Source organism: Pyrenophora tritici-repentis, chromosome 5 (genome assembly GCF_003171515.1).
Source record: "Pyrenophora tritici-repentis strain M4 chromosome 5, whole genome shotgun sequence".
Taxonomy (NCBI): Eukaryota; Fungi; Ascomycota; class Dothideomycetes; order Pleosporales; family Pleosporaceae; genus Pyrenophora; species Pyrenophora tritici-repentis.
Window position 1 is genome coordinate 2387863 of NC_089394.1, and position 21881 is coordinate 2409743.

The window sequence follows — 21881 nt, forward strand, 5'->3', positions numbered from 1 at the left end:
GGCAGGTTCCGCCCGCCCTACCGCCATGGCGCTGGTTTGAGGGCTTTACCGTTTCGAGACAACAGATCACCCTATGCAATGGTGTATGGATGCCGCTCCAAAACAGCCCGACATGTCGCCGCCTGTCCGCACCTGTCGTGCTGCGGATCCGGTCTACAATCGGCGCATAAACACACTCCCACTGGCTCGATGGCTGTAAAGAATGTTTACACATGGCCGTCGCGCATGCGTGGTATTACGCTGTGTGAGGCACATGCTGACTCGGCTCGCACATGTTACTGTACGCAGCCGCCGCCGTTGAGGCCGGATAACATATCCGCACCCTCGTTGCGAGCTAACGACGCTTCCATGTGAAAGAGATAATCTACCAAGAAGCGCCCAAGCGGTGCATTGCGTGCAAGTCACTAGCCAAGCTGCCGAGGCGTGTGATGCTGGTGGGTTTGTTCGAGAGTTCTGTTTCTAGAGGGCGTGCTTGTTTTGGACAACCTGCGACATGTCATGCGCTTGGTACTCTAAAATTAGGGGAATCCACCCCGCAAAGCACTAAGGCGCCGCCGCCTACAGGGCTCAAGCTTCGTCAAGCTTCCCTCCATCATGTTACATGCTGCCTTGTCGGGTAACAGAGAATGAACATCTTTGTTTGGGCTGAGCTGGAAACAATTCAGCCAGTTTAATGTAGGCTCGACAGAGGGTGGTGCCACGGTGGTGGGATCCATCTCGTACAGCGGGATATCAAGCGTCATATCGCTACCAAGACATCTCTAGCGTCGGACCCGACCGGTGTGTGGTATGTGCAGTGTGAATTGAGTATGTGCAGAGGGGCAGTATAGTATACTTACGCATTGCATGCTTGGATGGTGTAGTGGGACCCAACCACACCACCGACACAGATAGCTGGAGCAGGGAAACATTGGCTGAGTCGCAACCAGAGTTTTGCAAAATCTGTACTCTTGCTTATTCCTAACGACGCGGGGAAATCTCAACGCATTTTCTCCAAATCTTGCCCCATGCGCATGCACGCACTGTCCAATAGTAGAGTGTATCGTATTATATTGCTTTTCTAGTATAACTAGTATAACTACAACAAATTGCCCACCTTTTTAGTCGTTACAGTGATATTACATCTCATTCGCCGAAGCATATCGTCTATATGCGAGACAAGACTGCGCGCATCTTGGGGCGCAGTGGTGCTGCAAATCCTTCCAAGAGAACATTGCTCCCAAACCCAGGCCCAACCGATTCTAGTCCAAACCACAAATCTGACTATCCAATGCCTCATTAATCTCGAGTCATCATATTCAAGACGTCTAAGCCTTCGGCTTCACTTTGGGGGTACCGCTTCGGACGCGCTTGGCTTCCGGGCGCTGAAGGTGGGAGGCAGGGATCCAGCTTTCGTCGTATGCCTTGGCGCCTGAGGTGACGGCTGGGCCATCAGCACCCACGACGGCGACCTGGTCGGCGGGGTCGACAGTCTTGGATCCGCCAGAGGATTTCTTGGCGCGCTCACCACCCTTGCCGCGGCCCTTTTTCTGAGGGAAGAAGGTGCTAATCCAGGTGTTGTAAATAAAGTAGACGGTACCACTGAAAGCGCCGAGGACGACGAGGTAGAGGAATATACTGGAAACCATATGTCAGTTTGTGCGTCTTAAGGCAGGACAGAGCTCAGTAAGCAGAATAGCTGGAGCGCAAGATTTAAAGGATCGACCAAGTACATACATTTGGGGGTCAAAGAAGCTGGTAGGGGCCTCTACAACGCTGACCGTCTCGTTGTGAACGGTGACGGTGTAGAGTGAGTTCTTGTTGTCCTTCAAGATAGTGACGAGCTGCAAGCGCAGATCCTGGGGATGAAGCTCAGTCGTAAAGCTGTAGGGAACTGTCTCATTGGCGCCGGCAGGAACTTGGATCGAGTAGCGCTTCGCAGTAAGGTTGCGAACGACGTGCGACTCTCCGGCATTCTCCTTGAGTAGCGAGCCACCAACCAGAGTGACGCCAATAGGAGTTGGCTCGTTATTTACGACGGACAGGCGGGCCTCTGTAGCGAGGCCATTGACAAGCTTGACGCCAAAAATCTCGGCCTGTGGGAACGAGACAGAGATGGCGACATTGAGATTGGGGGTTTGCGGCTCTTCTGAGACCTCTTGAACCTTCTCAGCCTGAAGCAAAAGGGAATTAGCCATCTGATGTCATGCCTCGTCGGGCTCACTAAGCGTCACGAGCTCACCTCGGGTTTTGCGGAGACGCTGAGGGCGCGCAGAGATAGCAATAGCAGAGATGAGAGTTTCCAATTAACCATGATGACGACGGTACAAGACAATGCGAGGGGGAGAGGGGGAGAAGAAGTCGTGACGAAAGAGTTTGGGTAATTCGAACGTGGCTTCTGGGAAGTGACGTCCGGGCGCAGCTTCCACTTTCGCCTTGGCGGACGGAACCAGAGCCGCGGCAACGCGAACCGACCCGAACCACATTACATACGCGACGTCTTCAGCTTCATGTTCAAGTTAGCATTAGCCGTAAGACAATACCAGAACATGCTGCTATATCCTCTGTATGAACCGGCCATCTGATCTCAGGCGTCTTGCGGCGTCGCCAGTACCACCACGATTTGTCCAAATATAGTGCCTTTCACTCGTACGCGCCGTACCGGAATCTTGAAATACCCAGGCCATGCACGCCGCAAAGGTCTGCAACGAACCCTGGAGCAAACACATGCAGCCACTGACCCGCCGTTCTGCTTCTGCACCCATATTTGCTCTGATTGCATTTACACCGCCTCGTGCGCGCCTTCCCAGCGGCGGCGTCTTGCATTGCACCTGGTTACACTAGCCCTTGTTCGCTCTTCATTGCTACTGACCTATGTTACGATAACTCCCTTTCACCTGTAAATTGCCCGCCCAAGAACGCCAGTTTCTCGCTGAACCCTGAAATTGCCCCTCGGTTACACTTTCACTTTCCTCTCTTCTGCCCACAATTTCCTTCACTTCATCCACACCTTTAGCTACCAACACACTCGTTGCGACAACCCCACCCACCAACGCCCATCATTGCCAATTGGTGCACCAACCGATAAAAATGTGTCCTTCATTCAATGGCCCACCCTGCGGCGATGATTTGGCCAGCATACACACGCGCTACGAGCAATTTCAGCGGCACGACGAAGACAAGGCCAAATTCGTAGCCGAGCTCATCGCATATAGTGAGCAACTGGTGCAGAAGTGCCGGAATGTAACTGCTGAGCGTGATGAGTACCGCGCATGGTTCGAGAAATGGCAACTCGACAAGGACCATTATGAACTGTTACTCAGAAACGCACAGCAGATCATGGTAAGCCAACACCGACTAGATAAAACATGTTTGGAACTGACATATACGCACCCAGTCTGATAACCCATTCATCATGGTGCTGATCGACGGCGACGGTATGATCGTAAGTCACTTTGTGCTTACTTTTTCATGCTTGTGCTGATTATAGGACCAGTTCCGCGACGACTTTATCCGCGACGCTGAGGCTGGTGGTCGCCGGGCTGCCTCTTTCCTGCACGAAGCCATAAACGATTATATCGCGAATGATTGCAAAGATATCAAACCCCCGGTACGCATATACTGCCGCGTCTATGCGAACGTGAAAGGACTAGCCGAAGTGCTCGTTCGCGCTGGCGTCATTCAGAGTACCAAGCAGTTCGAGGATTTTGTGCGTGCATTCACTCAATCCAGACCTGATTTCGATTTCGTGGACGTGGGTGCGGGTAAAGACCGCGCTGACGAAAAGATTATCGGTAAGTGACTCTTCCTTCAAACCATGTATCCTAAAAACGGTACCGTGGCACCTTATAAACCATGGCTCTTACGATACTGGCTCCTTCAAACAATATGGCTCCTACTGACAGGCCGTAGATGCGTTCAAGGGATTCGCCCCGATCTTCCAATGTCGTCGCATTCTTTTCGGATGCTCACACGATAATGGATACGCAAGGACTTTAGAAAAGTGTTCCGATCGCACAGAGATGGTGAACAAGGTGGTGCTCCTCGAAGGTGTTCCGTTTGAGAAGGAGCTACTCCCGCTGCCATACAAGACCAAGAAGTTTCCGAAACTGTTTCGAGACAAGAAACTCTCGGTGATACCGTGGGGGGCGGCTCCCGTGGCGGCTACAGTAGGGACTACCGTGTTTGGTACTCCTTCTCTGACAGCCCCGGTATTTGTCCCAGGAAGTACATTCGACCCGAAAGCCGACTCAAAAGCTAGCTCGAACGGCTTGGCGGTTACTGGTCTCCCACCCCGTTTTCCTGCACCTGGGCCTGCAGCCGTACAGCAGCCACCTAGTACGCTCATGGATAGCCCTCTGCCCAGCAGAGCCCAGCTGAATACCTTGCCTCGTACACCGTCATGCTCGACTATAACTTCAGAAGAGTTTCCAGCCATCAAGCCGAGCATGACGACTTGGGCTAGCAAAGCCGCGGCCCCTCCTCCACCTCAGGCCGCCCCTGTACAGCCTGTATACAAGGTCGCAGACCGTGATGAACTGATTGCTCGCAACCGTGCCGGCCAGCGCGTTGATCCGCCCTGCAAGGACTATGACAAAGCCGAAGTGGATCGTATTAAGAGGATGAAACTTTGCAACGTCCACTTCCTTCGCGAGGAATGTCCGTACGATAACAAGTGCACGCATCTTCATGGCTACCATCTTACTTCTGACGAGAAGGCCACTCTCCGTCTTGTTGCTCGGATGGCTCCATGCATCTATGGCAGCGGCTGTGAGGACAACAAGTGTATCTATGGCCATCGATGTCCAGCACCTCCCAGCAAGACACATTACGTCAAGGGCACCAAGTCATGTATTTTCGGCGATTTATGCAAGTTTCCGCCCGAGCTCCATGATATCGACACCACCGTTGTGAAGACGCTGGTCATACGCCGCTAGAAGTCGGAATAAACGATAGCAGAGGGCGAACAGCCGAAAGGAACGGTATTAGTGGAAGTGGAAGAGCAGCCGACAGAAAACGTCTCATCGGGAGAGTAGCAAGAAGAAACGGTATCACTGAGAAATCCGCCGAGAGGTACGGTATCACTGCGAGAATACATGACCGAAACGTTACCAATGTACATAGAGATTCCTGCCACGATTAATAACCAAAGTTCACACTACTTGCAACGGCACTAGATTGTGATCCCCTGAGTGATATGCAATACGTGACACCCTAGTATCCAAAAGCTACTGTAGGCGCATATAACATATTAGGAATAGGCTAGAGGGATTTACCTATGCTGTCGCTGTCAGGTAGTTCGTGTCACCTAGGTGTGACTGTGATTGTAGATGAGCTTATGAATGGATGAGGGTGGACACTCCTTTAGCAAGCACGCAACGCTCGCTACTACTAACACAAACTCCGAAGAGTCTAATGACACAAGTTTCAATCAAGGATGCCGATTACCCAAACCCACCATCTTGAACATCCAAAACCCGACACGGACACACCTTCAACACTCTACTCCTTCTTCCACTCCTCAAACTCTTCATCAAGATGTTTTTTCAGCGCCGCAAACTTATTCTTGTAATTCTCCCCACACCGCCAGCACTTCATATCCCAGCTCGTCCAGCTACTCGGATGATATCTCGGACTGCTCTCTTCAAGCGGGAACTCATCCAATTTCACTAGGAAACTCGAGTTAAAACTAAGATAATGTTTCTTATGCTTCATCCACGGCGACTGCATGTCCCTACTAAAGATGTGAATGTGAAGATGGTTCATCGAAGGATGAGTATGTACACCGATAACGATGTCTTTTGTCCAGTCTCGACCGGGTGGTAAGCGTGCGGTTTGTTCTTCTGGGGATGGTGGCTCGGGTGCGGACATCATTTCTTCGAGGGCGGATTGGTAGGGATGGTCGGAGATGCTGGTGTCGCCGTACTGACGTCGTAGTTCCGAGGCAGCGAGAAGTTTGAGGCGCTCGGCGCGGGTGCGTACTTGGGCGAGGAAGGCGGGGTCTGTGGAGAGGGCAGAAAGGGGATGTTGGTTGTAGTAGGCGGGTTTGCGTGGCAGGAATAGGAGATGTACGCTGTGTAACTGTTAGTTCTGGTATTTCATCATCCCCGTGCTTGCTCGCTATCTAAATTACATTGCCTTTGGGTACTTGTCGTTGATCACGACAAAGTCGTCGTCGTATTCTACTACTCTTCCCTCGGGATTTGCCTCTGGCTTCTCGATGTAAACAATGAGGCCATCGCGTGGATCAATGCTCTTAAAAGTTTTCGCAGTCTTCCTTTTAAGGCCTGGTGAGTCGTCGGCGGTTATGTGAGACTTTCGTTTCTTAGATCGCGACAAGAGTTCTGTGACTGCCCCGTGAGTTATGGACTGTGTGGAGGTAAATTTGGCGCGTGGAAACAACGTACATGCGTTTGGTCTTTTCTGCGAAGCTGGATCTACGCCGGGTCGAGCCTGGTTTGGCGGCTCCGTTCCCGCTATCTCTTCTGCAGTCATTGTATCGTGAGTTTGCTCAGCCTGAGCATGTTTGTGGTTGCGTGTAGACATGTTTGCTCGAATGCCGCCTCGTGCTGAGTAAATTGGACGCGTAGTTATGTATGAGCCTCCCGTGACAAGAACACCAGGTACGCGACGAGTGCTGAGATGGGACGTGAGCCGGCGCATGTAGGAGTCTCCATTTGCTGCGGTTGACCGAACGATGACGATGCAGCCCGTGAACTCATGGCCCGAGCGTACCGAGGCATCCCTGTCACCATCGGAATTTCGGATTGCGCCCGACCTTTGAGTGAATCGCTCGGAACTCAAAATGGCTACACTACGCATTGCACCTTTTCACTCGTTACGCTGGTACGCAGGGGATCGGTGGGATAATTTCGGAGATTGAGCCCTGGATTTAGCGGGAAGGCGCCCTTCACCGCCTGCAACAAACGCAGACATCATTTGTCTGTCGACACCCCTTCCGAAGCAAGCAGCCCCTTCACGAAGATTCCCAGGTCCAGTGTTATTGTAGACTAGACTAGGAATATGCCGAAGAACGCCCACCCGCCGCGCGGGAAGCCTGCGAAGAAGACAGTGCCCCCCGAGGAAGACACTTCATTCATTGTATTCGGCGATGGCAAACCCAAAAAGAAAAAGGGCGAGAGCTCTGGCGGAGATGGCACACAGAGCGACAGTAAGGGGAAAGGGAAGACAGCGCCTGGTCAGTCCGAGGATGGGCCAAAGAAGCCGGATACCAGAACTTTGATAGCGGGGGCATCATGGACTGGTAAATTGCCCGTCAACCTACTATCAGAGCACTTCCAGAAGCAACAGTGGAGCAAGCCAGACTACCGCATTGTGAGTACCAACTTGACCCCAGAATTTGGACACAGCTGATGCCAAGTAGCGCAAAGATGGCGATAGACACTTTGCATATGCCGTGGTGCTCTCCAAGATGAACCAGAAGACACGAGAGACTACAACCCTACCACCCATCAAGATTCCCCCCGAACTCGAGGAGCAAGCACATCAGCCAACTGCCGTAGAAGCCCGAAACTTCGCCGCCGCCTATACCCTCTTCCGCGTCGCCAGCGCGAAGAACCTGCACATGATGCTTCCGCCAACATACAAGGACTTGTGGAAAGGCCAGTTCACAGAACTCAAGAAGAGAGACGAACAGGAAGGAAAGGGTTGGATGTACGAAGCAGATCCTTTCTTTGGGTTTGCAGAGCGAGAAAAGGCCAGGGAATCAGCAGCCAAGGCGCGCGAGAAGAGACAGAAACAGCAAGAAGAGGCACAGAAAGCCCACAATCAGCAGCCTGGCGCGGCTATGCCTAGCGCTTCGACGGGTGCCGCACCCAGAAACTTGATGAAAGGATGGGAACGCGTGCCGAAGATCGAGCTGGGCAAGAAGACAAGGAAAGAGGCTGAGCGTCTGATTCGTCGCGATGCGGTCTGGAATCCTAATGGCGTCGAGATTGACGCGGCGACGAAGCTGAAGTTGGTCGATGAAATCACCGACCTTGGCTTTCGGAGAAGTCACGTCGAAGAGGCTGCTGAGATCTGCAAAGATCGGGAAGAGATTATCGAGTGGCTCCTCATCCACGTTCCAGAGGACGATCTTCCGTCCTGGTCCCTACCAGAAGGTTACGTTGCTGGCGTCAGCATGGCTAGTTCAAATCTCAAGCGCGAGGGTGCTGTCAAGCGTCTTGCAGCAGCTGGGTACGCTTTGGATCTTTGTGAGGAGGCGTATGACAGCCAAGGTGGAGATGAGAGGAAAGCCGCCGCTTTGCTGCAAGCTCGCCTCCTCCGACCTGACGATGAAGACAATATTATCACCCAGGACCTTGTAGATCTTTCAATCGTGGATACCGATCCCGAAGATGATCCGTGGGAGGTGGAAATGTCATCACTCGAAGCAATATACGATCGCCTATTTACACGGCCTGCGCCCGAGTTGTGCCGCATTGAGCTGGACGTTAAACAGCAAGGCAAGAGGCTCATCTTACAGGTGAGGAAGCCGTTTGGGCCATATCCCGCTGTGGTTCCCATTATCACGTTTGAGGCAGCTATTCCGGCATATATCCGTCTCAGTATCATCAGACAGGCGCTACTTCACGCCGAAAGCAACTTCATTGGCATGCCTATGATATACGATATCGTAGATTGGATCCAAACGAATGCTGGTGATATCTTCCAGAACCCAGGAAGACTGACTGATGTTTCTGCTGGTCTCGCAGCGGCAGATCACTCATCCGAGCCACAGAGTCAAAAGCGTAGGGCGAAGGGTGGGCGAGCACGCAGGCCTATCGACTGGACACCTGCGACACCTCCCAGCCAACGGATACTAACTGAATGGCAGGCCAAACAAGGCTCTGCAGCACAGCAAAAGATGATGGCTGCTCGACAGTCGTTGCCTGCATGGAGACTGAGGGAGGAAATTGTCCACACAGTCAACAACTGCAAGGTCACCATCATCTCAGGTGAAACTGGTTCAGGAAAGTCGACCCAGTCGGTACAATTCGTCTTAGATGATCTGATCCAGCGACAACTCGGAGCTGTTGCAAACATCATTTGTACACAACCCCGTAGGATCTCAGCCCTGGGTCTCGCGGATCGTGTAGCAGACGAGCGCTGTTCCCAAGTTGGGGATGAAATCGGTTACACCATCCGTGGAGAGTCGAAGCAAAAGCCTGGCGTTACCAAAATCACTTTTGTTACCACTGGTGTCTTGCTCAGGAGACTTCAAACATCAGGCGGCAATGCCGATGATGTGGTCGCTGCACTGGCTGATGTCAGTCACGTTGTTGTCGATGAAGTGCACGAGCGCAGTCTGGATACCGACTTTTTGCTTGTTCTGCTTCGCCAGATTCTACGGACACGCAAGGATTTGAAAGTCATTCTCATGAGCGCAACCCTCGATGCCGCTGTTTTCGAAGCTTACTTCAAGGAAGTTGGGCCTGTAGGCCGTGTTGAGATTGAAGGCCGTACACACCCCGTCACAGACTACTATATCGACGACATACTGCATTTCACTGGGTTCAAGGGCTATGGCATGGGTGAGGACGATGCGACAGATGAGAAGTCCTTCTCTGCCAACCTCAGGAGTATCGGATTCGGAATCAACTACGACCTCATTGCAGAAACCGTCCGTTACATTGATCGCCAACTCGGAGAGAAGGACGGAGGTATTCTGATCTTCTTGCCCGGAACTATGGAGATCGATCGCACGCTCCAAGCACTAAGTCACTTTGTAAACCTCCACGCACTGCCGCTTCACGCGTCGCTTATGCCAGTGGAGCAGAAGCGTGTTTTCCCTCCTGCGCCGCACGGGAAACGCAAAGTCATTGCGTGTACCAATGTAGCTGAGACATCCATCACTATTGAAGATATCGTTGCGGTCATCGATACGGGCAGAGTCAAGGAGACGAGCTACGACCCGCAGAACAATATGGTACGGCTGGCTGAGACGTGGGCTTCGAGGGCTGCATGTAAGCAACGACGTGGTCGAGCAGGTCGTGTTCGGGCGGGCGACTGCTACAAGATGTACACACGCAACGCTGAGGCTAAGATGATGGAACGACCTGATCCAGAGATCCGGCGTGTGCCTCTTGAACAAATGTGTTTGTCTATCAAATCCATGGGTGTACAAGATGTATCAGGCTTCCTTGCGTCGGCCTTGGCACCCCCAGAAAGCACGGCAGTGGAAGGCGCCATACGGCTACTCTCTCAAATGGGCGCCATCACCGACAACGAGCTGACGGCTCTCGGCCGGCACATGTCCATGATACCGGCTGATCTCCGCCTTGGCAAGCTCCTCGTCTACGGCGCAACATTCGGATGTCTCGATGCCGCTCTAACAATCGCCTCCGTCCTCACAGCCCGCAGTCCGTTCCTCACGCCCCGCGAACGCGACCAGGAAACCCGCAACGAATTCGACCGGCTCCGAGCCTCCTTCTCCAACAACCAAGGTGATCTCCTAGTCGACCTACGCGCCTACGAACAATGGGCCGCCCAGCGCAGCAAAGGCGCCTCAACCCGCGACCTACGCTTCTGGTGCCAAGAAAACCGTCTCTCACCAAACACGCTCTTCGATATCGCATCCAATCGCACACAATACCTATCTTCCCTCAAGGAAATTTCCTTCATACCCACACACTACTCCTCCGCCAATCCTGCCACGCACAGCACCTACAACAAACACAATGCCAACGACGCCCTCCTCCGCGCCCTCATCGCCGGCGCATTCAACCCTCAAATTGCCCGCATCCAATTGCCCGACAAGAAGTTCGCAGCGGGCATAGCCGGCGCCGTTGAGCTCGACCCTTCCGCCCCGCGAGATCAAATATTTCAACCAAGACAACGGCCGCGTATTTGTGCATCCTAGCTCCACGCTCTTCTCCAGCCAAACATTCCCGCATAATGCGTCTTTCGTGGCGTATTTCAACAAGATGGCGACGAGTAAGGTGTTTGTGAGGGATATCACGCCGTTTAATGCGTTTAGCTTGTTGTTGTTTGCGGGGCGCATTCAAGTGGATACGTTGGGGAGGGGACTGGTGGTGGATGAGTGGATTAGGTTGAGGGGGTGGGCGAGGATCGGGGTGCTGGTAAGTCGGTTGAGGGGGTATGTTGGATAGTGTGCTGGAGGGTATGGTGAAGGAACCTGGGAAGGGTGTCGGGAAGAGGGAGGGTGAGGTGGTGGATGTGGTTAGATGGTTGGTTGAGAGGGATGGGCTGGATGCTTAAGGTGGTGGTGTGTTGTTCGAGTAGATGAAGAAGGATATAGATGGTGTTGGGATGATGGAAAGATGAGGCATTCTTCAATTCCCATTCGTACTTGATGTAGCCTTGGGTACGGATCTTGTGCAGCCATAGCAAATGGTCCTGTTGGCATGTGTGGATCCAAAGTCGTCGCCGTCTTGCTGATCACCACCCCACCCGTGTATGCCAAATCGTCCACCGGATACAGGCATGCTGCATAAACTGCATTTTGGCTCTGAAAGCGCATCGGGCTGTGCCTCTAGTCTACTGGCAGTACGTACGACGTTTGCAACGATACTTGGAAAGTTATCCTCAACCGACTCGAAATATTGCTTCATGAGGTCGTCGATGGTGGTGTTTTTTGAGCTTGTAGAAGCTTGCGTGGCGCCTATCGACGTTTCATGCACCAGAGTCTTGAGCCCTGTTTCGGCCATGTTCATGTAGGACACCAGCTCTTTCTTAAGAACATCGCGAAGCGGGTAATGGAAGTTTAGACCAAAAGGCGACGGGCCGTCGGAGACCTGCCATGGCAGGGAGAAACCGCGCCCCTTTGCGGTTTCGGAAAGAGTCTTTTGAGCGAGTCTGGTGGTGCTGTCGCCCCAGAGGATACTCTCGCACCCAGTCAATTTCGCATGCTCGACAATCAGCCTAGTCTTAAGTGTAGACAAAACATCCGCGCGGGCTGTGGCTGAAGTGAGCGAGTTGATCATGTGAACAAGTTTTTCCTCAGGTGTCGAGGCATACTGCGTTTCCGGGACCAGAGACCGGATTGAGGCATCATCTTGAACAAGGCGGAATACATCATGCAACGGCAACGAGGCATACTGATGCCCAGAGTACTGCTCTCGAACTTGGTCCAGAAGATCTTCAGCCATGATAGACTGTTCAGGGTCCTCAATGTACACAGCGCTAATGTTGAAGCCCGTGCGGCCCGTCTTGCTCTTTTGCGTGCGTTGGTGGAGATCCAAGACGTGCAGCAGAGTCACAGACGAGATGCCAAAGGACAGGGGCACCAGAACGCGGGGTTGCTGCTCCGCTGTGAAATTTACCCGGAACGTCTCTAGCCGCTTGATACATTTGGTGTGAATGTATCGTGCGAAGCAGTCACTGTAAAAAAAATTAGTCATTTTGCTTTCTTAAAGTGGCGGGCAGAGGACTGACTGGCAAAGGGGCTCAGAGCGGACTACCAGGACAGAAGATGCCTTACATCGTCTGCAAGGCTCATTTGAAGCGTCTACAATCTCTTTGCCCGGCATAATTGTGAAGTTTGGAAGAGAGTGGTGGGTGAGTGGGAGTTTCTGTAGGGCTGACTCATGCCCTGGTTTCGCCAGCCCCGTTGGGGGGAACGGGACTGCGCCACACTTTGAGATGGGCCGCGCTAAGATTGTGAGCTGCCGCGAAGACGGATCTGGAGGTTACGAACGCGCAATCCAAACATAGTGCACTACCAACACCACTAACTGCATCCATGCTCCGTATTTGAACCGCGGAGTGAAAAGGAGAATATCAGTCGCCAACTCGACTCGAAGCGCATACCTTTGGCTGAAAGCGCCCCAAACCATCAGCCGTCAGCTCCGCCAGCTGGCCTCACATCTCGCAAGATGAAGGCACGGCTGCGCAACATCGCTCTGCTGCTGTTGACCACCATAACAGCAGTCGCGGCGATAGATGTCACGTTGGTATGACCAATTCACATTCTTTGGACGTTCGACTTTTGCTAATACGTCAGCAGAACCAAGATGAACGCCAGAAATGCTCGGGCATGTACAGTAAGAAGTCGTGGGGAGGCAAGGTCGAACCCTTTATACTTGTCAAGTTTATAAAAGACCCTGAAAAGAACGCCGGCATTCAAGACCCGACGGTGAGCGTCGTGGTGTGGGAATGGAAAGACACGTTGCTGCTTGGAGCGCCGTCAGACTTGCCCGTGAACGATGTTGGTGTACACCCTTCTGCTAGGCACACGATCTGGGAGTCAGGCTGACATTGTTTCGAACAGGAAAACCGACATTACATCTGTGACGACGAATCTATCAAGTTGAACCTCTGCACCAAGGAACACAAGGGTGAATGGGTACTCGCCCAAGATGCTGACAACGTCTCGCAAATGCACATTCGAACCGCCGCAATCAACCTCAACGACCCCAAGCCCATCAATTACCCAGTCGCAAATGGAGACAAGAAAATGTCAATCAAGACAGGATACTACTGTGTGGCCGTGGCCGCGGAAGACAAGCGTCTGCAATACGAAGCCATCGTAACCTTCCGCAATGCATACGGCGAATTGCAAGCGGCCCAGATCGCCAAACTTCCGTTTTACGGCGGTATTACAATTGTCTACTTTGTAGTATTGGCCTTCTGGGGCTTCCTCTACTTCCAGAATAGGCACGATATCCTGGCTGTTCAGAACTACATCACGGCCATTCTGGTGTTTTTGGTCTTGGAGATGATGATGACCTGGGGTTACTACGATTACCAGAATCGCCATGGCAACAACGTCGGCGCAAAGGCACTTATGATTGTCGTTGCTGTGCTGAACGCTTTCCGAAACTCGTTCTCGTTCTTCCTGCTCCTGATTGTGTGCATGGGCTATGGTGTTGTCAAGCCTTCCCTTGGCAAGACTATGACGGTCGTCCGCTGGCTCGCTGTAGCGCATTTTGTCTTTGGCGTCATCTACGCTGTCGCATCGCTCACTGTTCGACCCGACGACGCCGGTCCTCTTGTGTTGCTGGTTATTCTACCGCTCTCTGCTACTCTGACAGCATTTTATATCTGGACGCTGAACTCGCTGAACCTCACCATGAAAGACCTCATGGAGCGCAAGCAGCACGTCAAAGCCACCATGTATAAGAGATTATGGTGGTGTATTTTGACCAGCATCATCGTCATCTTCGGCTTCTTCTTCATCAACAGCTTTACCTTTGCCGGCGCATCGACTCCGGACTTTGCACCGACCCACTGGCAGACACGATGGTTTGTGCTTGATGGGTGGCTGAACTTGGTGTATCTGGCAGACGTCTGCTTTGTTGCGTACATGTGGCGACCGACGGCTAACAACCGGAGGTTTGCAATGAGTGACGAGGTATGTTCATACAAAACACCTACATTTCCTACAGTATACTGACAAATTCCTAGATTGCACAGGATGACGAGGGGTTTGAGATTGCTTCGCTGAGGGAATCGCTGGACGAAGAGGAACGTGGTGCGGACCAGCCTCCCTCATACGACCCTGGGCAGAGGTCGAATAACATCAATGCGCGCGATGCATCGCCATTGCCTGCGCCACAAGCACAGAAGCCTATTGTGCCACCCAGGGAGAGCTTAGATGGCGATACCATCTTTGCTGTGGGCGAGGATGATAAGTGGAGTAGTGAAGATAGCGACGACGACGAAGAAGAAGATGACGACGAGGAGGATGATTCAGACGAAGACGAGTCAGGGCCGTCGAGCCCCAAAGGAACTAACGAGCGATCGCGATTAACGGGCAAGAAGGACGAATAAGTGTTGAGCTCGAGAGCATGATATTTTCGCTTTTCTGAGAGCTGCTGCTCTGTCGCGCTCTTGGCGTTTGATGTTGAGCGATCCAGTTTTCTCGCGTAGGGTAACTAGCGTCTTATCTTTGTATTGCCTGGAGGCTAGGCATATCTGGCGTTTTTTTCAAAATAATATGTCGTCTTGATATGCATGTTGCGTTTACGTGCTAGTGTGATTTTCGATGGCGCTGTGAAGTGCATTTTCTTAACCCCGTAATCGCCGAGGTAGGTATATCGAACATGCCGTCAGAGCTCTCGCCGCATTTTGTGATCTTGCCTACAAGCAACCAACACAATGGCAGCGCTTCCATTCAGCGCGCCTTTGCGCACTCCGAAATACATATGCGGAACATGCCGGACGCGTTTACGGTCCTTCCGTACTCCAGCTATCGTCACACATCAAACTTTTAGCAGTGCGTCATCGTCGAATCGCCAAATTATTCACCGGCCTACGTCGCAACAACACCTTCGCAAGCGGGTCGACACCCACCCAGCCAAGAATGGCTCTCTCTATCGATTTCCTAGAACACGCGAGTATTCGACGACAGGTCCAGCACCCCTACCCGTTACCTCGGGCTTTGCACCACTCCCGCACCGCCGCCTGATATCTCTATCTGGTCCCGACGCGGCCAAGTTCCTCCAAGGTCTCATAACCAACAACGTCGACCTCAATCAACCGAAGCCGTTCTATGCGGCTTTTCTCAATGCGCAGGGCAGGGTCTTGTGGGACGTCTTCGTATGGGTATGGCCAGAGCTTTTGGCGGAGGAGAAACAGTGGACCTGCTACATCGAAGTGGATGAGCGCGAAGCCGAGGAACTGAAAAAGCACCTAAAGCGACACAAACTACGCAGCAAAGTGGAAATAGAGGATATAAGCGGGGACGAAGTGTGTGTATGGGCAGCTTGGGGTTCTGCGGCAGACGCGCGCGTCAACGCCAACGATACAATGGTGGATATGCAGGACCCACGAGCACCAAACTTCCACCGCTACCTCGCATACGCAGACGTAAAGGCACTAGTTCCAGGTACGGAGCCGCTGAGCGTTACCGAGTACCAGATCGAGCGCTACAGGTACGGCATAGCTGAAGGGCCAGACGAGATACCCAGAGAGGATGCGCTACCCATGGAATACAACTTTGACCTCTGGCACGGCATAGACTTCAAAAAAGGATGCTACGTTGGTCAAGAACTCACCATTCGTACTAAACACACTGGTGTCGTGCGCAAGCGCGTCTTGCCCATTACTCTTCAACTTCACCCCCTTGCTGAGCCAGTAGAGAAGATAATTGTAGAATCCGGCAGTGAAATCAAGACGATTGATGATACACAAATTGGACTCAAGAGGGGTCGTGCTCGAGGCAAGTTTATTGCAAATGTTGGGGATGTGGGGCTGGCGTTGTGTCGGTTGGAGCAGATGACCAGTATGGTGATTGATGGGAGCGTGCATGCGAGGACGCCGGAGATGCGCTTCGCATGTTATACCCATGATAGAGATGTTGTTGAGGTCCAGCCGGTGTTGCATGATTGGTTTTTGGAGCGGGAGAAGGAGTTGTGGGACAAGTATGGGCTGAGGGGTTTGTAGTATGATAGTACATTGTATAGTCAGTCATCTTGGAGATGTAGTGTTTGTCGTTGAAGACGTGCACCTAGGTGACGTAGAATACTTAAAAGCGACAATGTGGGCAAACCCCTATATTTCATTCCTAACAGGTATGTTTGGCGCCTACAATGAGTTTTGTATACTAGGGTGTAAAGTATTTTATGTCACCTAGGTGCGACTACTAATGGGCTCACCGGGTGGGGCTGTGTAATTGTGGCTTAGCTTTACTTTGTATCCATTGAACGTCACCTGGCAATCGCAGGGTCTATATTCCCTGTATTCGCACACCAACATTCCTACGCCTTCCCTTTCCCTTTTTTCCAGATCCCTAGGTATCTTCAATCTCTTCTAATCCGATCAATCGCATATCTCGCCACCATGGCCACCACACTACCTCCAAAGTCATCTGACCACCACTTCTCCATCTCAAACATCATCTCCAAGTTTCGCTCAAAGAAAAGACCAACACAGCCACAGCCAGAAAGATCACAAGACACACGACCACCCCTCATCCCATCACCACTCCCTCTGATCCTCCCCCAGCACCAACAAACCCTCTCAACCCTCGGTTGGACAACCCTCACCTTCCCCGACTCTCAATCACCTGGACCGCACCCCCTGCAAACCGCCTATCGCGATCTCTTCATAGCCAGCCAAGCCTTCTTCGCGCAACCCGCCAGCCAAAAAGCTGAATGGGCGCACAAGCTCGGCACAGAAGAAGGCTGGTCCCAAGTCCCCGGCGAAAAAGAATTCATAACCCTCCGCACCCTAGTCTACTGTCCCTCAATCCTACGCGGGCCCGCGAAAAGGTACTGGGATCTCATCGGCACTCACTGCTCCAGCACCCTGGGTAGGATGTCCACGGCGCTCGGTTTGCCAGCTAGTGAAGACGAGGGCTTGAGACGCTTTGTTGGGCCGTGCGCGAGTATGCCTGATGGAGAGGAGGGCAAGACGGCGACGATGTTACGGTTGTTTCGGTATGAAGGGTGGAAGGCCAAGGTTGTTGCTGAGCCGCACGCAGATCTGGGACTGTTGAGCGTGGTGGTAGGAGACGTTCCTGGTTTGGAGGTTTGGGACGGTGCGGCCTGGTTCGATGTAGAGAGGGAAGTTGAGAGGGCGGGCAGGAAAGGGGCGACGCTGTTATTAGGGAGGCAGGCGGAGAGTTTTAGTAATGGGAGTTTTAAGGCTGGGGGGCATCGGGTTGTTTCGTATGGGGATGCGTCTGGTTCTCGACCTACATCAAGAAACGCGGAGGTGGCAGAGTGGGAGGCGAGATACAGATACTCCATTGTTTTTGTGTTACGTGCGCATGAACCGGTTGTTATCAGGTCTGGGGAGCTGGAAACGCAGGTTACGGGTAAGTGGGAGGTGCCGATGGAGGGCGTTACGGCGGGGGAGTTTTATGAAAGTGTCAGGAAACAGCATTTTAATATCAATATCGATGTGGGGGAGAGGGAGAAGCAGAGGAGGAGACTTGATGCTATGAAGAAGGGTGGGGGTACTGGGTAGGTTGGTAGGCTGGTATGGGTTTGATCGGCTGTCCATGTTTGTGTTCTCAAAGTTTGATCCTGGCAGTTTTTATTGTTCTTGCTTCCTATAATACCTTAATATTGTCTTGTTCTATCATTATGCCTCTCGTTGTCTTCGAGTTTGCTGATTAAAGATCGGGGCGATTGCTAGAATAATACTGCACTGCAATATATCCGCTATCAACTATTAATCCCATCTTGTATTCTATCAATTCGTCATCAGCCATTACACTAACCCGTATGATGTAGTCCAAGGCGCCTGCAGCCCCATGATTTCACCGCATGGCACTATAGACCCATGGCAAACCAGGACCTCTCGCGCCATGTGCAGGCGCATTGTGCAGTCATATACAGCCACATGATTTCACTTAACCTGGTCCAAGACACGATCCTGGTCAACGACCATGAGCTCCTCAACCCCTCCGCTTGGGTCAAGACCACACCCCCACACGTACGGGTCTCTCGGGAGAGACCCGGAGTCTGGCTCATCCGTGTTGCGGATGACCAGGCCCAGATGCCTTCTCCTGAGTTCCTCCGCCGCAAGGCTTTGTAGTTGGGGCGCCTTCGCCGTTCTGGCAAAACTCGCGAGCAGGCTATAGAGAAAGCAATCGCTTTGCGCAAAGCTCAGGAGAAGACGCTGCGACGGGATTCTGGGCAGCAGTTCGCCGAGGCGAAGCGGCTGGAGGCCGAGTGGTGGAAAGCGAAGAAGTTGGCGGGGGAGAAGGAATGGCAGCTGCTGAAGCCTAAGCTGCTGAAAAAGTGGACTGTGAAGCGAAGAGCGCAGGCGGGCCAGAAGACGCAACCGCAGCCCCAGTCAGATCCGGAGCAGGCAACAGAGGCCAGTGGATCGTCTGCCTTTCTGCAGGGGTTTATGGCGACGATAGGGGACATCACCAAGGGCCGGGAGACGCCTTTTCGGTAATAAGTGTCTGCAGTAGGAGTTCTGTTTTTTGTTCATGGCACAGATTTTGGTGTCTTGATAACTGGCTACTGTTGTTTGTATCTTGATAATTTTGAGCATAGGAGAAACTTGGAGGTATGTCCATCGAATGGGCTGTCTGAGTTCGATGGACATACGGACATAAAGTAGACGTGCAATTGGAATAAGAAGATCCAATACCATTTTATGCATCTAGATAAAAAGAATTGTAAACTGTATCTTTGTAGATTCGATATCGATATCACGGGCCAGTGCGCCGAACTGTAGAAGTCACCTGTGTAAACTAGGGCTAGGTAGTAGTTCTCTCATCAGAGATGACGTATGTCGTGAGGTTGAAGACTTATTGAAGAGTGGTGATGTACGGAAAGTGCTGAGTACCTACCGCAGCATGGGAGGCAAGCTTGCTTGGTCCTCAGTCGCGCGTTGGGGGTGTCTGCCTTGTGCTTCCCTTTGTGAGAATGACGTGTCCGCGCCGAAAGTTAGCATCTGCGATAATGAACTGCGCTACATTTTTGTGTAACTCTCCTGGCCATCTCCAGACATGTTGATCGCCATTGTTGGCTAACCGGCTTGCATGGTGCAGGAAATGTGGCGGTTCAGCCTCATCGCAGGCAGAACTCCAGCCTCCTATATTTCTCGCCCCCATTGCTCATCTCCGTCAACAAGCTCTCTTCGCGATGCACCGTACCAAAGATCTTCCAAGGATTGACATTTGCTGAATCAAAGACATAAACACCAAAACCTTGACGTCGCGCTTGCCGTGGTAGACTCCTACTAGCTCCACGATGACCAGCGGACGACCCCCACTCCCCACTTTCGAACACGAGCCACTTCCCGACTCGACAACATACTTCCGTCTACTACGATCACTCGCGGCAAATTCGGACAGCATGTTGAATGCGAAATATCTGCATGGCCCATCGATGACGCACCGCCATACTATGCGATATCATATACCTGGGGCGACCCCACCAACGAGACTGAGATCACGATCAACGGCAAGCTGCTGGTGGTTCGACGAAACTGCGAATATGTCCTCCAACAAGCTTTCACGGCAAAGCCCAACAAGTACTATTGGGTAGATGCTATCTGTATTGCCCAAACGACGCAAGAGAAGAATCACCAGGTTGGCATCATGGGCCAGATCTACTCAGGAGCTAATCATGTTTTCGCTTGTGTTGGGCCGCATGCAGACGACAGCGAATACCTGTTTCAAGTACTTCGAAAACACCGTTTTCTATCCAATTCTATCGCTGAATATTTCGATCGGATATATTATTGTTCTTCCGCATCATGGTTGCACAAGCGGTATTCAGTAAAAATATGGGTTGGATCACGCTGCCTCATAATTACCTCAGACTATGAGAGGTTGTACAGCTCCTTCAGGTCCTTCGTAAATCGAGCCTACTTTCAGCGAGTATGGATACTGCAAGAGCTATATTTGACCAAAAAAAGTGTCGTATAATTGTGGAGACACGGTGCAGGAAGGGAAAACTCTGGCCGTGCTCAGTTTTGTGCTAGACAGATTGAGAGGAATACGGGTTAGCTATCGAAGACTACTGAGAAAACCCAACCGCGTGTTTCTAGATATGTACTGCTTCCTTAGAAGTACACAGGAAGGGGAGCTTCCGCAGATGCGCTGCTTAAGATTTGCGTACAAAGCAGAAAGACTGTGGCATCAAGATATCATGACAGATATTGATAGATTCCAGTGTGCCGATCCGCGAGATCGCTTGTATGGTGTTTTGAACCTCATGGACTGGAAAGACGGACAAAAGCCCACACCTGATTACAACAAGGACAATTTCGAGGTTGAACTCGATGCTCTCAATGTCATCTTGGAACTAAACCCACTAGAATCTTGTTGGCCTGAGAAATTGATCGAAATTTTTCATGTTACGTTGGCAGTCGATTCTCTTCAGCACGTCATCGCAGCGCGTTCCAACCTTATCCCGAGTCTCCCTGCTTCGACCCGCAGAACTTATGCGTATCGCAGTTCAAAATTCGATTACAGGGGTAGTTTGCAGATTGACAACGTTGAAGCATCGCCAAAAAAGTATGGGTTGTGGATACATGCGCGAGGTCATTATACGACGCTCACGATAGGCCGCAAGGATAATCATTCAAGCGATCAATTATGAGCACCGTTTGATACAAGAGTGGGTGATTGGTATCTTGAAGACAATTATGAAAGAGTCAAGGGAGTCGTGACGGGGTTGATACTCAGACCATCTGAAGATGGAAAGTACACTGTGGTAGGATCAACGTACGCAAATCAGTATTTTTATTCCAAGCAGTTAGCAGGGCATCAGGAATTTCGTTTTAAGGGACATCGGGATGTCGAGGATAGCCTGGTCGGAGGATGGTATTTACATCAACTTCATAAAAAAGATATCACAGTAGCTGAGTTTGTGAACGCATGTATTTGCGCTTGGGATGGGTCGACGTATTTTGAGCAGCGTGAACGATTATAGCGTAGCCACCTGCTGGAATGGTTAAACCGGTTTCTGAACAAGCTAGTATTTGCAATATAGATTTTTGGATTTCATCAACCTGGAGAATATTTGGCAGTCACAAGTCTGCGTCAGTACCTTGATAGCTACTTGATGCCCAGATTTTTCCCATAATATTATTTACTCAATCAAATAGCTCTATTAGGTGGCGCAGGAACGGTAAGCACTGCTTCAGAAGTTGATGATCATGAATATGGCCCCGAATACTGAAGAAGTCAACATTGGGCACTTGGATCGCAGAAAACAATCGATAGAAGGAAGGCAGAGCAACTGGGGCCTTACGTGTGGAATGCATGGCAGACAGCGACTCAATGTATAAATGTGCGGAAGAATAATGACAATTGGTGTTCATTTTGAAATACGATCGGGCAAGATAGAAACAGAATAATTACCTGAGGAGGTTCTGTAGGTCGATGGGAAGGTTCACACGATTTGACACGGAAGGACGATTTGACACATGAAGAGGATGAAGACGATGTAATGTAAGTTTTGTAAGTGAGTGTTGTGTTAGCTGTTAGAAAATCCGACATGTAGTATTATGTTCAAATTCCA

At 51.6% G+C, this 21881-nt stretch overlaps 9 protein-coding genes across 9 annotated transcripts; 6 read left to right on the forward strand and 3 right to left on the reverse strand.

The window, feature by feature from the left end:
- Window positions 1-1307: 1307 nt before the first annotated feature.
- PtrM4_108980 (Mating-C multi-domain protein) lies at window positions 1308-2293 on the reverse strand (the record flags this gene model as incomplete). The annotated part of the gene is made up of 3 exons (XM_001935858.2): window positions 1308-1617; window positions 1717-2153; window positions 2222-2293. 3 exons carry the CDS (start codon window positions 2291-2293, stop codon window positions 1308-1310), a joined length of 819 nt encoding a protein of 272 aa, XP_001935893.1.
- A 776-nt stretch (window positions 2294-3069) lies between these two features.
- On the forward strand, window positions 3070-4916 carry PtrM4_108990 (DUF605 domain containing protein; the record flags this gene model as incomplete). The annotated part of the gene is made up of 4 exons (XM_001935857.1): window positions 3070-3321; window positions 3377-3424; window positions 3476-3773; window positions 3892-4916. 4 exons carry the CDS (start codon window positions 3070-3072, stop codon window positions 4914-4916), a joined length of 1623 nt encoding a protein of 540 aa, XP_001935892.1.
- Window positions 4917-5481: 565 nt separating this feature from the next.
- On the reverse strand, window positions 5482-6525 carry PtrM4_109000 (DcpS-C multi-domain protein; the record flags this gene model as incomplete). The annotated part of the gene is made up of 3 exons (XM_001935856.1): window positions 5482-6052; window positions 6113-6329; window positions 6387-6525. The coding sequence occupies 3 exons, from the start codon at window positions 6523-6525 to the stop codon at window positions 5482-5484; spliced, it is 927 nt and encodes a 308-aa protein (XP_001935891.1).
- Window positions 6526-7002: 477 nt separating this feature from the next.
- On the forward strand, window positions 7003-10843 carry PtrM4_109010 (ATP-dependent RNA helicase A; the record flags this gene model as incomplete). The annotated part of the gene is made up of 2 exons (XM_001935855.2): window positions 7003-7314; window positions 7364-10843. 2 exons carry the CDS (start codon window positions 7003-7005, stop codon window positions 10841-10843), a joined length of 3792 nt encoding a protein of 1263 aa, XP_001935890.2.
- A 433-nt stretch (window positions 10844-11276) lies between these two features.
- PtrM4_109020 (DUF2392 domain containing protein) lies at window positions 11277-12473 on the reverse strand (the record flags this gene model as incomplete). Its single annotated transcript, XM_001935854.1, has 2 exons — window positions 11277-12324; window positions 12379-12473. The coding sequence occupies 2 exons, from the start codon at window positions 12471-12473 to the stop codon at window positions 11277-11279; spliced, it is 1143 nt and encodes a 380-aa protein (XP_001935889.1).
- Window positions 12474-12818: 345 nt separating this feature from the next.
- Window positions 12819-14715, forward strand: PtrM4_109030 (integral membrane protein (Ptm1); the record flags this gene model as incomplete). Its single annotated transcript, XM_066107817.1, has 5 exons — window positions 12819-12896; window positions 12950-13150; window positions 13214-14296; window positions 14350-14581; window positions 14654-14715. The coding sequence occupies 5 exons, from the start codon at window positions 12819-12821 to the stop codon at window positions 14713-14715; spliced, it is 1656 nt and encodes a 551-aa protein (XP_065962266.1).
- Window positions 14716-15042: 327 nt separating this feature from the next.
- On the forward strand, window positions 15043-16329 carry PtrM4_109040 (aminomethyltransferase related to GcvT; the record flags this gene model as incomplete). The annotated part of the gene is made up of 1 exon (XM_001935852.2): window positions 15043-16329. The coding sequence occupies one exon, from the start codon at window positions 15043-15045 to the stop codon at window positions 16327-16329; it is 1287 nt and encodes a 428-aa protein (XP_001935887.2).
- A 1845-nt stretch (window positions 16330-18174) lies between these two features.
- On the forward strand, window positions 18175-18798 carry PtrM4_109050 (TT-ORF1 domain containing protein; the record flags this gene model as incomplete). The annotated part of the gene is made up of 2 exons (XM_001935850.1): window positions 18175-18327; window positions 18469-18798. The coding sequence occupies 2 exons, from the start codon at window positions 18175-18177 to the stop codon at window positions 18796-18798; spliced, it is 483 nt and encodes a 160-aa protein (XP_001935885.1).
- A 1706-nt stretch (window positions 18799-20504) lies between these two features.
- Window positions 20505-20957, forward strand: PtrM4_109060 (uncharacterized protein; the record flags this gene model as incomplete). The annotated part of the gene is made up of 1 exon (XM_001935849.2): window positions 20505-20957. One exon carries the CDS (start codon window positions 20505-20507, stop codon window positions 20955-20957), a length of 453 nt encoding a protein of 150 aa, XP_001935884.1.
- Window positions 20958-21881: the final 924 nt, after the last annotated feature.